At 44.6% G+C, this 14,270-nt stretch overlaps 1 protein-coding gene across 1 annotated transcript in view; it reads left to right on the top strand.

Annotated features, from left to right (window-relative positions):
• Positions 1-14,270, top strand: part of LOC311127458 (pappalysin-1-like) — a gene marked incomplete at both ends in the record, with an annotated part of 74,549 nt that overhangs the window by 46,658 nt on the left and 13,621 nt on the right. The window contains 3 exons of the mRNA XM_084159294.1: positions 6,803-6,931; positions 7,034-7,125; positions 13,257-13,453. Of these exons, the coding sequence (XP_084015420.1) occupies positions 6,803-6,931; positions 7,034-7,125; positions 13,257-13,453 (418 nt within the window). The remainder of the gene's footprint in view (positions 1-6,802; positions 6,932-7,033; positions 7,126-13,256; positions 13,454-14,270) is intronic.

The following is a 14,270-nucleotide window of genomic DNA, read 5'->3' as shown; positions in this document are numbered from 1 at the left end:
GACGTTGCAATTTATTGCCCTGGCCACATCTGCAGTCCTCATGCCTCCTTGCAGCATGCCTAAGGCACGTTCACGCAGATGAGCAGGGACCCTGGGCATCTTTCTTTTGGTGTTTTTCAGAGTCAGTAGAAAGGCCTCTTTAGTGTCCTACGTTTTCATAACTGTGACCTTAATTGCCTACCGTCAGTAAGCTGTTAGTGTCTTAACGACCGTTCCACAGGTGCATGTTCATTAATTGTTTATGGTTCATTGAACAAGCATGGGAAACAGTGTTTAAACCCTTTACAATTAAGATCTGTGTAGTTATTGCGATTTTTACGAATTGTCTTTGAAAGACAGGGTCCAGAAAAAGGGACGTTTCTTTTTTTGCTGAGTTTTATATTGCTTTATTTATTGTTCTTGGAAGGTTTAATCCAAGCATTTCTTCAACATCTTAGATTTATCTGGCCTCTCATCTAGTATCTTTACTGCACGAAAAACAAGCAACTTCAGAGCGGAAACGCATGCATGTACACTCACACACTCAGACACAAACACACGCACGCACAGGTATTCACAAGCACACACACACAAACACACACTTCCGCACACACTTCCGCATGCAATCAGGCAGTGATATCAAAAACACTTGAAAGGAGTATTACTGTGCATTGTGCCAGACTCTAAGTCTGTGGTGAGATAAGGTCTCTATTCTCACAAGGGCCTTCGAGAAGAATGTCTGGACGAACTGCAATGGAAGCCGCCATGATGAAATCTTATCACGCGACAACTTGTTGGCCATAGAGCTGAAGACTTTGGAGTTGCATGGAGAATAGGAACTAGGCTTATATTGTCCCAAGAATGCACATAGCATGTTTACGTACACTGGAGCTCAGTGTATGACTACAGGCTGAAATTAATCAGTTGTGTTGTGTCACAACAGCAATTTGTGTTCATCTCTATTTGCAATGATGGTATACTTTTTAGAAACAAAAATATACATTGCTCTGATTACCTCTAAACAAAATATAAAGGCCCCAATCTGTTGAAGTATTGGTCCCTCAATGTCATAAGGTGGTTTAGTGAGCTCACAAAAGCTTGTTTGAAGCCCCAGGTCTGTCTGGATGGATCAGTGCTCCTGAATCAGTGTGACCGAGTATCAGCCCAGAGGGGCTCCCAGGGCCATAAACCACACATCTATCACCTGAATGTGTACATACACACACACACACACACACACACACACACACACATATGCCTGAGTGATGTCAGAGTTTCCCCTTCAACCTCTCTCCCCTCTGTGTCATGACAAAGGTGCTCTTCTTATGTAGGTCCCCCGGAGCATATTTCACATGCCAGTTATTGTCCCTGGTGGCCCCTGGTGGCCCCGTGTCAGTACAGCCTCTCTTGACACTATTTGAAAAATCTGTTTTCTTTTCCTTTTATCTCCTTTTTTCCATTATCTACTGCATCCCAACGTTTTTTCTCTCCCTCCTCCTCCTCGTCCTCCTCTTCCTCCTCTTTCTTTTCCCTCCAAGACTGGGGAGCGTTTTGAGATGGAAGGCCGAGAGTGGTGGTTGATCTTGGCAGAGGACGTGAAGGAAGCCTCGTGACCTTTTGCTCTGATATGAGACGCATAGTAAAAATCATCAGAGGTTTGTGACGTAGCTCTCCGTCCCTCGTGCTGTCGCTCCCTCTGCTCGCTCGTGTGTCCTCCAGGCTCATGTCTCCCACAGCTTTCCTTTTCCAGAGGCTTGAATAATTCAATTAAGACTAAAGGATATTTGAGAATGACCCCGGAGTCGCCTTGAAGCGCGCCAAGACTGCGGAACACTGTGTAAAACGGAGCAGTAGGTCAGGTCAAACATCCCCTTTGATTGTTGATAAAAAACAGTCAAAACCCAGCCCAGATCGTCAATCTCCTCCTCACGCCTACACAGCACCCGAGAACATTTGTAGGCCATACCTGCCTTTGTGTGTGGGTGTGTTTCCATTCTATCTGGGGCAGGACAGCCAATTGGAACCCCATGTTCTCTCTCTCCTGCTGTGGGGGAGTAGGAGAGTGACCGGGTCTTTGGGAAGAGAAGGCATGGAACACATTTCATACTGAAAACCACCAGGGTAAAAAAGGCTTTCCTGCAGTAAATCTTTTGACACATTTCGAAGGCACGGGCTCTGTGTTCGGTCGGTGTGCTCTGTGCTGTACTGTGCGTATGTGCGTGCAAGAGTGCATGTGTGTATGTCTGAGTGTGTGTCTTTGTCTGCATTGTGCCTCTGTCTATGTCACTGTGTGTGTGTGTGTGTCTGTCTGCGCCTGTACCTGCAATGAGCCTCCATCTGTGTGTGTGTGTGCATGTCTCTGCTTCCCACCAAGTGTGGGTTTTATTGAATGTGAGCAACCCCGTTCCCAGCAGTGTCCCAGTCAGAACAGAGCTAAATCGATGCATAAAAAGGCAGCCTGGGCCATTCATGTTAAGGGCTCATTTAAATGATTTGTTTTGCCACTTAATAAACGTGACTGCTTCCCTGGCCATTAGTGCCAACACCTCCTAAGTCTGCTGATGGTGGCTGGAAGAGAAGGGGTGAGGAAGGGGAAGGCTCTGGCCTCGTATGAACCCATCTGTGAGTGCGATGGCTGCCACAGCCACTGCAGCGGCTCTGGAACACAGGGCTAATTTGTCTCTCTGTGTGTGTGTGTGTATTGTTTTGTTGTCGGGGTGTTGCCCGTAATCAACAGGCAAGGGCTTATGTTTCCCAGAGGGGGATAGACGTACATGCTAATAATGAGGGCATTGTGTGTGTGTGTGTGTGTTTTTGTTTAACTATCCTTGTGGATCCCAGAAGTCCTCACAAGGATAGTAAAACAAGGACAATTCGGACAAGTGGGAACATTTTGCCGCTCCCCATGAGGAAAAATACAATTTTAGGCTTAGATGTTAGGGTTACAATTAGGATTAAGATTACGGTTATGTTTAGGATTAGGGGTTAAGGTTCAGGTTAGCATTATGGTTAAGGTTAGGGTTAGATTTAGGGTTTTGGATGGGAATCAATTTTTTTGGTCTGTGTGTGTGTGCGTGCGTGCGTGCATGCTCTTTTAAATATTTTCCACGGGTATGGAGTAGGTTGTAATATTGTGTGTTTTTCTGTTAGTGAGTGATTGAGAGCACGTGTGTGCATGCATGTGTGTTTTTGTGAGTATGTATGCTTGTGTATGTGTTTGTGTGAGGGTCTGCTTGTGTGTGTGTTTGTGTGAGGGTATGCGTGTGCTTGTGTGTATGTGTGTGTGTGTGAGGGTCTGCTATGTGTGTGTGTGTGTGTGTGTGTGTGTGTGTGTGTGTGAGGGTCTGCGTGTGTGAGGGTCTGCGTGTGCTTGTGTGTGTGAGCTCAGAGGTGGGAGTAATACGAAAGACATTCAGAAACTAATTGGACTTGATGGTCTATGTGGTTCTGTTAACTGGCATTCTATAACATCTTCCCTGTTCTTCTGTCTCCTGAAAAATCCTCTCCAAACATGAACCACCAACTCTCATGATGATAACTGACCATTAAATCAAGCACAATCAAAACCAATGCATACAGTTTATCTCCTGATTCCCTTGGCACGTCCATTGTAGGGTGTCCAATCAAAAACACATATTTTGACCAATGGGTAAAATAATACGTTAATTGTGTAGATAATCATCTAAGAAAACCAATGGTCCAAACCTCATGTCTCTATCACAATCTGTTCAAAAGTTAAAGGAGTTTTTATCTTGTAGGATGGCCAGAATTAAGGTGACTAAATCAACGGAGGCCTGAGAAAGAAAGTTGTCAAAAATCTGGAAAATAGCATCGCGTCAGCTAGGCTGGATTCTGTGCAAGAACTAACTGACAGGCTCACTTTCCCATTGCACTTGACATCCTTCTTCTCAAATCTGGAGGACATAAACCTATACAGTGGGGGAAAAAAGTATTTAGCCAGCCACCAATTGTGCAAGTTCTCCCACTTAAAAAGATGAGAGAGGCCTGTAATTTTCATCATAGGTACACGTCAACTATGACAGACAAAATGAGAAGAAAAAAATCCAGAAAATCACATTGTAGGATTTTTTATGAATTCATTTGCAAATTATGGTGGAAAATAAGTATTTGGTCAATAACAAAAGTTTCTCAATACTTTGTTATATACCCTTTGTTGGCAATGACACAGGTCAAACGTTTTCTGTAAGTCTTCACAAGGTTTTCACACACTGTTGCTGGTATTTTGGCCCATTCCTCCATGCAGATCTCCTCTAGAGCAGTGATGTTTTGGGGCTGTCGCTGGGCAACACGGACTTTCAACTCCCTCCAAAGATTTTTTATGGGGTTGAGATCTGGAGACTGGCTAGGCCACTCCAGGACCTTGAAATGATTCTTACGAAGCCACTCCTTCGTTGCCCGGGCGGTGTGTTTGGGATCATTGTCATGCTGAAAGACCCAGCCACGTTTCATCTTCAATGCCCTTGCTGATAGAAGGAGATTTTCACTCAAAATCTCACGATACATGGCCCCAGTCATTCTTTCCTTTACACGGATCAGTCATCCTGGTACCTTTGCAGAAAAACAGCCCCAAAGCATGATGTTTCCACCCCCATGCTTCACAGTAGGTATGGTGTTCTTTGGATGCAACTCAGCATTCTTTGTCCTCCAAACAAGACGAGTTGAGTTTTTACCAAAAAGTTATATTTTGGTTTCATCTGACCATATGACATTCTCCCAATCCTCTTCTGGATCATCCAAATGCACTCTAGCAAACTTCAGACGGGCCTGGACATGTACTGGCTGAAGCAGGGGGACACGTCTGGCACTGCAGGATTTGAGTCCCTGGCGGCGTAGTGTGTTACTGATGGTAGGCTTTGTTACTTTGGTCCCAGCTCTCTGCAGGTCATTCACTAGGTCCCCCCGTGTGGTTCTGGGATATTTGCTCACTGTTCTTGTGATCATTTTGACCCCACGGGGTGAGATCTTGCGTGGAGCCCCAGATCGAGGGAGATTATCAGTGGTCTTGTATGTCTTCCATTTCCTAATAATTGCTCCCACAGTTGATTTCTTCAAACCAAGCTGCTTACCTATTGCAGATTCAGTCTTCCCAGCCTGGTGCAGGTCTACAATTTTGTTTCTGGTGTCGTTTGACAGCTCTTTGGTCTTGGCCATAGTGGAGTTTGGAGTGTGACTGTTTGAGGTTGTGGACAGGTGTCTTTTATACTGATAACAAGTTCAAACAGGTGCCATTAATACAGGTAACGAGTGGAGGACAGAGGAGCCTCTTAAAGAAGAAGTTACAGGTCTGTGAGAGCCAGAAATCTTGCTTGTTTGTAGGTGACCAAATACTTATTTTCCACCATAATTTGCAAATAAATTCATAAAAAATCCTACAATGTGATTTCCTGGATTTTTTTTCTTCTCAATTTGTCTGTCATAGTTGACGTGTACCTATGATGAAAATTACAGGCCTCTCTCATCTTTTTAAGTGGGAGAACTTGCACAATTGGTGGCTGACTAAATACTTTTTTCCCCCACTGTATGTTACGAAATCTGACTTTTTGGATACAATGTTAATGATATGTTAGAGAAAGACCCCACTGAACGATTCAGAACATGAAGAATATATTTGTCTTGGTAAAATGTATTTTATAACATAAGGAAGTGAAATGTCATCACCACTGGGCAGAGTGGGTGGACACCCTATTCATTGTATTGTAGGCTACAGTATTGAGATATCCTGCTGGCTCGGACCGCAGAGAGCACACTGATGCGGAGCTATGCAGCTGGATGTTTTTCTAACTCCCATCTTGTTTTTGGCCTCCGCGGGCCATATTGTATTACACCCAATGAAAGCAGTGCTGAAGCCCCTCGCCAGATGTTTGTTTGTGTCTAAGTGTCCTCGGAGTGGGGCGGAAGGAGAGGTGTACAGATGAGCATACTGTGGCCCCGTGGCTGTTCCCTCACCTCTATACACAAACACACACACAAATGCACAAAAGGCACACATACACACACACACACACACACACGTATAAACAGACCCACACATAAACAGACACACATATGCTGCGGTCACAGCGACCAGCACGCCTTGACCTATTGTTCGAATGTGAACTCACTCTGTCTGTCTGTGTGGAGCGGCTCCATAGATATATCACTTACAGTACAACATAGTAGGAGGGAGAGAGGCAGGAACCCATACAGCCGGTAGGGACAGACAGTTCAGGTGGGGAGAGCGAGTGTGTGAATACTGGACCATTGTCCTGAATAGACTGCAATTGAAACCCACTGTAACATCCGTACCCACCCTCACCCTGCTCATTGATCTGAGCTGTGATCGTACAGAGCCTTCATTGACCTCTCTTTGTAGGTTACTGGAATTTGTTAGTCTTGGCCACTCTATCACTACTCTAGGTCAGTGGGCTAAAGGTCTATTCTCTGTGTGTGTTTTTAGTGATGTGGTGCCAGCTAAACGTCTATTCTCTGTGTGTGTTTGTGGAGATGTGGTGCCAGCTAAAGGTCTATTCTCTGTGTGTGTTTGTAGTGATGTGGTGCCAGCTAAAGGTCTATTCTCTGTGTTTGTGGTGATGTGGTTCCAGCTAAAGGTCTATTCTCTGTGTGTGTTTGTAGTGATGTGGTGTCAGCTAAAGGTATATTCTCTGTGTGTGTTTGTAGAGATGTGGTGCCAGCTAAAGGTCTATTCTCTGTGTGTGTTTGTAGAGATGTGGTGGCAGCTAAAGGTTGCTCCCCTGTGTGTGCGTGTTTATGGAGGGATGTGGTACCAGCTAACGTTTTCATCTGTGTGTTTGTGTGTCTTTAGGGAAGTGGTACCAGGCAGTGTGTACACCTACCAGGTCCTAACCATCTCAGCCCACAGTGAGAGTGAACCCTCCCCACCCCTCACCCACCAGCTTGGGGCACCATACTGCGGAGATGGACGCATCCAGAGGTAACGTGTGTGTGTGTGTGTGTTTGCATGCCTACATGCTTGCGTGTGTGTGTTCTCCCAGTAACAGTCTCCTGTCTGTCTGTCTGTCTGTCTGTCTCTCAGGGCACAGGGAGAGGAGTGTGATGATATGAACTCTATGAATGGAGACGGCTGCTCCAGCCAGTGTAAGAAGGAGCCCTTCTTCAACTGTGTCGGTACGTCCTCCTCAGCACCATCAATATGTCAAAATAGAGACATTTTAACCATTGTAGTTATTTGTCCCTAAAGTTAACATATTACTTGTACAGTATGTCACTTATGGTGACATATTTTCTAAACAGTTATTTAACACAGTGGCTGGTTCTATGAATCAAAATCAATCATGTCCACAACTGGCACAGTATGCATGCTCCAAAAGGTGATTAATTGGTAAGACACAGAAGGATACCATTTCCATCCCCATTGAGGTCTCTATGAAGGTGGAACCACACAGACGATTTAATTGGTCCTTTGAACTCAGCAAGCTCTTTTGATTGTCTAGCTGTTGCGACAGATGCTGTGCCTCTTATCGGTAGGAGGACTCTCCAGTGTGTGTGGTTGAGAGGCGTATGTTGTGGGAAGATGTGAATAACATGCTAGTCACACGCTGGCTCTGTGAGTGACAGCAGCGAGGCGTTCACTAGTTTCACATCTGTGTCTGGGACTTGTCCAAGGGCTTGATGCATTTCTCATAGGAGCAGATGCCACTGTGTATCATGGTCATAATGATGTCTCGCTGAGAGTCTGGAAAGGATTGTCGTTTGAAGAGAGAATAAACAAATTCATTCAGTGGATTGGATTCTCTGGCGTCCTCTTCAGTCACTGGTTGGTTAAGAGATGGATGAGTTCCTTTCCTTTTCTCATCCTCTCTTGTTTTTGCACACTATAAAAAGTCCCATTGTGTCAGAGCTGATCTCGCCTCGTCAAGTGATGTGTGTGTTTGTATGTGCGTGCATGCACATTTTTGCATGCACGTTTGTGTGTGTGTCTCACAACCCCTGTCAGATCGCTGGCCGGCCCGGCAGCGTCGTTTTCCGTTGACCGCAGCGTTCTGGGATATGTGTGTGACTGCCTGACATATTTCTAGTTTTTGTGTGGAAATCGGACACTATAATGAAGGGACCTTCTGTCTGTCTGTGTGTCTGCCTGTCTGTGTGTTGGACGAGCGGCTAACACAGAGCATAGTGCAGCCTGACGTGCTCTCATGCTAGGGAAAAGGGACAGATACTGAACACTCCTGTTGCCATAAGGGAATAAAGGAAATGTGTATTGACTGGGTTCCCTTGTTGGATAGAGTCATGGTACTGCTTCACAGAACAGCTCTCATTCTCTCTGGCGTGCTCCTCTCTTTATCTATCTATTCCCAACATTATTCCACCTCTTTCTACGTCCTTGTTTTCCTCTGTCACCCTTTCTTTCTTCTCCTCTCTCTTCTGGTTCATCATTTATCGTCGTTTCGCTCCTGAACTCAATCACCTCTTCTCTGTCTCTCTCTCTCTCTCTCTCTCTCTCTCTCTCTCTCTCTCTCTCTCTCTCTCTCTCTCTACCTCTCATTCCTTCTCACTCTCCATCCATTTGGCGTGGCAGGAGTGCATTCTAAATGCCCCCTCTGCAGCCCCTCGTTTCAACATCGTCAGAGCAGAGTACAGCTCTAAGCGGAGCAGAACTGGGGAGGGCTGGAATTTCAAGGAGGCCCAGCCAACTTGGCACGGAATGCTGCCTTCCCCCTAACTGGAACCCCCGACATTGTGAGAGCACACGCACAACCCAGACTCCTCTAGCCCAGCTCCAGCCCCAGCCCCAACTCCGGGTGGGATGTCTGGAAAAGCCATACTGGTGTATCCTCCTGCCTGGTCTCTCTCTCTCTCTCTCAACTCTCTCTCTCTCTCCCCCTCCCCTCTCTCTAAATAAAGCAGAAATGATCCTAATCTGTCAAGTTCATCAGATAGTGTTACGCTCCTGGAGGCCCTACTCTTTCCCAGCCTTCCCCTGCAGGAGATGGCACCCCTTGAGTGTTACTTTATTTATGCAGACATCCCATTTTTGTCAACTGAAATGAAAACAATGATGGGAGACAAGCGAGGGAAAGCTGGAACTGCTGAGAGGGCAGAGAGGGCAGACATGTTTACACTCTGTGAGAGGATAGGGGGAGGAGGTGAGGAGAGGAGGGGAGGGTAGGGGAGAGACAGATGGATTTTAAAATACTCCTCCTGTTGATACATTGTACTTTCAGAGAGATACTGATGTTAAGGTGTGCGGTAATGGAGTTGTAACTTGTGGGATGTGTCTGCCACTCACTGTTGGTCAGTATCTGAGGGATCTGTCTCCGTGTTATCCAAGATGCCTTGTGTGCTTGAGGAAAAAGATCCCTTCGATAATGGACTCGTCCACTTACCAGTCCTGATAGCACACACTTTAACATACAGTTGAAGTCAGAAGTTTACATACACTTAGGTAATTAAAACTAGTTTTTCAACCACTCCACAAATTTCTTGTTAACAAACTATAGTTTGGGCAAGTCGGTTAGGACATCTACGTTGTGCATGACACAAGTAATTTTTCCAACAATTGCTAACAGACAGATTATTTTACTTATAATTCACTGAATCGCAATTCCAGTGGGTCAGACGTTTACATACACAAAGCTTGGAAAATTTCAGAAAATGATGTCATGGCTTTAGAAGCTTCTGGTAGGCTAATTGACATTGTTTGAGTCAATTGGAGGTGTACCTGTGGATGTATTTCAAGGCCTACCTTCAAACTCAGTGCCTCTTTGCTTGACATCATGGGAAAATCTAAAGAAATCAGCCAAGTGCTGAAAAAAACACCTCCACAAGTCTGGTTCATCCTTGGGAGCAATTTCCAAACGCCTGAAGGTACCACGTTCATTTGTACAAACAATAGTACGCAAGTATGAACACCATGGGACCACACAGTCGACATACCGCTCAGGAAGGAGACGCGTTCTGTCTCCTAGAGATGAACGTACTTTGGTGCGAAAAGTGCAAATCAATCCCAGAACAACAGCAAATGACCTTGTGAAGATGCTGCAGGAAAAACAGGTACGAAAGTATCTATATCCACAGTAAAACGAGTCCTATATCAACATAACCTGAAAGGCCAATCAGCAAGAATTGCTCCAAAACAGCCATAAAAAAGCCAGAATACGGTTTGCAACTGCACATGGGTCAAAGATCGTACTTTTTGGAGAAATGTACTCTGGTCTGATGAAACAAAAATAGAACTGTTTGGCCATAATGACCATCGTTATGTTTGGAGGAAAAAGGGGGTAGCTTGCATGCCGAAGAACACCATCCCAACCGTGAAGCACGGGGGTGGCAGCATCATGCTGTGGGGGTGCATTGCTGCAGGAGGGACTGGTGCACTTTTATGTGGATATATTGAAGCAAAATCTCAAGACATCAGTCAGGAAGTTAAAGCTTGGTCGCAAATGGGTCTTCCAAATGGACAATGACCGCAAGCATACTTCCAAAGTTGTGGCAAAATGGCTTAAGGACAACAAAGTCAAGGTATTGGAGTGGCCATCACAAAGCCCTGACCTCAATCCTATAGAACATTTGTGAGCAGAACTGAAAAAGCGTGTGCGAGCAAGGAGGCCTACAAACCTGACTCAGTTACACCAGCTCTGTCAGGAGGAATGGGCCAAAATTCAACTTATTGTGGGAAGCTTGTGGAAGGCTACCCGAAAAGTTTGACCCAAGTTAAACAATTTAAAGGCAATGTCACCAAATACTAATTGAGTGTATGTAAACTTCTGACCCACTGGGAATGTCATTAAATAAATAAAGGCTGAAATAAATCATTCTCTCTAATATTATTCTGACATTTCACATTCCTAAAATAAAGTGGTGATCCTAACTGACCTAAGACAGGGAATTTTTACTAGGATTAAATGTCAGATTGTGAAAAACTGAGTTTAAATGTATTTGGCTAAGGTGTATGTAAACTTCTGACTTCAACAGTATACAGTGGGGAGAACAAGTATTTGATACACTGCCGATTTTGCAGGTTTTCCTACTTACAAAGCATGTAGAGGTCTGTAATTTTTATCATAGGTACACTTCAACTGTGAGAGACGGAATCTAAAAAAATTCAGAAAATCACATTGTATGATTTTTAAGTAATTATTTTTCATTTTATTGCATGACAAGTATTTGATACATCAGAAAAGCAGAACTTAATATTTGGTACAGAAACCTTTGTTTGCAATTACAGAGATCATACGTTTCCTGTTGGTCTTGACCAGGTTTGCACACACTGCAGCAGGCATTTTGGCCCACTCCTCCATACAGACCTTCTCCAGATCCTTCAGGTTTCGAGGCTGTCGCTGGGCAATACGGACTTTCAGCTCCCTCCAAAGATTTTCTATTGGGTTCAGGTCTGGAGACTGGCTAGGCCACTCCAGGACCTTGAGATGCTTCTGATGGAGCCACTCCTTAGTTGCCCTGGCTGTGTGTTTCGGGTCGTTGTCATGCTGGAAGACCCAGCCACGACCCATCTTCAATGCTCTTACTGAGGGAAGGAGGTTGTTGGCCAAGATCTCGTGATACATGGCTCCATCCATCCTCCTCTCAATACGGTGCAGTCTTCCTCTCCCCTTTGCAGAAAAGCATCCCCAAAGAATGATGTTTCCACCTCCATGCTTCACGGTTGGGATTGTGTTCTTGGGTTTGTGCTCATCCTTCTTCTTCCTCCAAACACGGCGAGTGGAGTTTAGACCAAAAAGCTCTATTTTTGTCTCATCAGACCACATGACCTCCCATTCCTCCTCTGGATCATCCAGATGGTCATTGGCAAACTTCAGACAGGCCTGGATATGCGCTGGCTTGAGCAGGGGGACCTTGCGTGCGCTGCACGATTTTAATCCATGACGGCGTAGTGTGTTACTAATGGTTTTCTTTGAGACTGTGGTCCCAGCTCTCTTCAGGTCATTGACCAGGTCCTGCCGTGTAGTTCTGGGCTGATCCCTCACCTTCCTCATGATCATTGATGTCCCACGAGGTGAGATCTTGCATGGAGCCCCAGAACGAGGGTGATTGACCGTCATCTTGAACTTCTTCCATTTTCTAATAATTGCGCCAACAGTTGTTGCCTTCTCACCAAGCTGCTTGCCTATTGTCCTGTAGCCCATCCCAGCCTTGTGCAGGTCTACAATTTTATCCCTGATGTCCTTACACAGCTCTCTGATCTTGGCCATTGTGGAGAGGTTGGAGTCTGTTTGATTGAGTGTGTGGACAGGTGTCTTTTATACAGGTAACGAGTTCAAACAGGTGCAGTTAATACAGGTAATGAGTGGAGAACAGGAGGGCTTCTTAAAGAAAAACTAACAGGTCTGTGAGAGCCGGAATTCTTACTGGTTGGTAGGTGATCAAATACTCTTGTCATGCAATAAAATGCAAATTATTTACTTAAAAATGTGATTTTCTGGATTTTTGTTGAATCCAGTTGAAGTGTACCTATGATAAAAATTACAGACCTCTACATGCTTTGTAAGTAGGAAAACCTGCAAAATCGGCAGTGTATCAAATACTTGTTCTCCCCACTGTGCATACATTTACGTATGGGTGGTCCGGGACATCGAACCCACAACCCTGGTGGTGTAAGGGCCATCCGCTACTAACTGAGTAAGAGAGGACCACACAGTCAAACATTAAAAGTGTGATAAATGTACCTGTATACTGTATCTCAACTTTGTAATTTGTGGTTCTTCCTTGTGACACAGCTGGCCTATCCTTGCACAAAATAGTTTAAAAACCACAAATAGACTAAAAGTTCTGAAAAATCTATAGATATTTATTTTTAAACAGATGGGATTAAAAGACTATAAAATACCGACCATGCTAAAAGTGCTTATTTTAACAAATAAAAGCCTTTTCTCCTAAACAGATAGCATGCCTAGCTTCCTCTATCCACATGTTGAATGCTCTCTACCAAATTGTGTTCAGACCCCTTGAATAAAGCAGGAATAATCATTGAGGTGTGGGACATTAGTGAGTGTGGCCTAAACATCCAACACAACACAAGACAAGACAATGAACCAAGACAAGATCAACTATAGCAAATGCAGTTGATAGCTAAAATGCAATGGATAAACTACGATATATATATTGCGTAATCTGGGCCCAGTTCAACAAGTTAATTGACATGAATACAAACAGTTTTGAAACAGTTTTCAAGTTCATTCACATAAACATAAGTTAATTTACCTCCACACAATCCAAGCGGTTTAAGAGCGAACATTAAGGTTGAATCTCTTCACACTTCTCTCTTCTCTCTCTCCCTCCAGAGGAGCCCAGTATGTGTTACTTCTACGACGGTGACGGAGTGTGTGAGGACTTTGAGCGGGAGACCAGCGTGAGGGACTGTGGCTTGTATACCCCCAGTGGCTTCTTGGACCAGTGGGCCACAGCCGTGCAGGTGTCCCACCAGGAGAGTCTCTACTGCCCTGCCGAGGTGGCCGCCGGCTACCCTGCTGTCACTAAGGTACTTCCTTAATCTACATCCTTAATCTACACCACACCACATTATAGGTAGTGTTCAATAGGGCACTCAACTGAAAACTTTTTAAACACTTTGCAACGTAAAACGAAAATGAGTGTTTTTTCAGCACCAAGCAGTTTTAACAATGACATGGTTTTCCGTGAGTGGTTATGACAGCCAGATAATGGTAGCCAATTTAATGTGTATATGCCACCTCACATTACCTTGTTGAATATTTTTGGTGCAAATATTTAGCTACTTATGAATGTCTGTATCTGTTACTGTGAGGTGAGTCTGTGTTCAGGGACTTGTAAGGTCACAAAGACAACGGATGCCTACACTTCACCTTGACAGGCCCCCATGATGTCAGCATTTTGTTTGGGAAGTTTATTGCGCTTTCTCATCTCAGAAGTCTCCAGCTTTAAAATTTTTGGGAGGGGAAACTGAGCCTGAAAAGCTCTTGAAAACGTTATCTGATTCATTTTTGGCCCGGGGGTGTTGTAAAGAGAGAGCTGTCTGTTGTCTGAGGTGAAGTTTATAGCTTTCATTAATATAATGCTTATGGAGGACAGGAGAAGATATCATTGATTCCACTCAGAGACTCTGGGGCCATTGATCTGTTGCTGTCTTGGGACACAGGGAATCACTGAGTGCCAAAAACACACTACACAGAGAACAACTGCGTTAGGTTCTGTCCTATTGAACCTCTCTCTGCTCTACAGGCCGTTACAACAATGTTATTAGATTGTATTTAATGATTAACAAAGTGTTATTTAATTGAAGGCAGGATTATTAAAGGACCCCACCAGAGGGCAACATA

Source organism: Coregonus lavaretus (genome assembly GCF_964263955.1).
Source record: "Coregonus lavaretus genome assembly, chromosome: 4".
In the NCBI taxonomy this organism is placed as follows: Eukaryota; Metazoa; Chordata; class Actinopteri; order Salmoniformes; family Salmonidae; genus Coregonus; species Coregonus lavaretus.
This window is presented reverse-complemented; position numbering and strand designations above follow the sequence as displayed.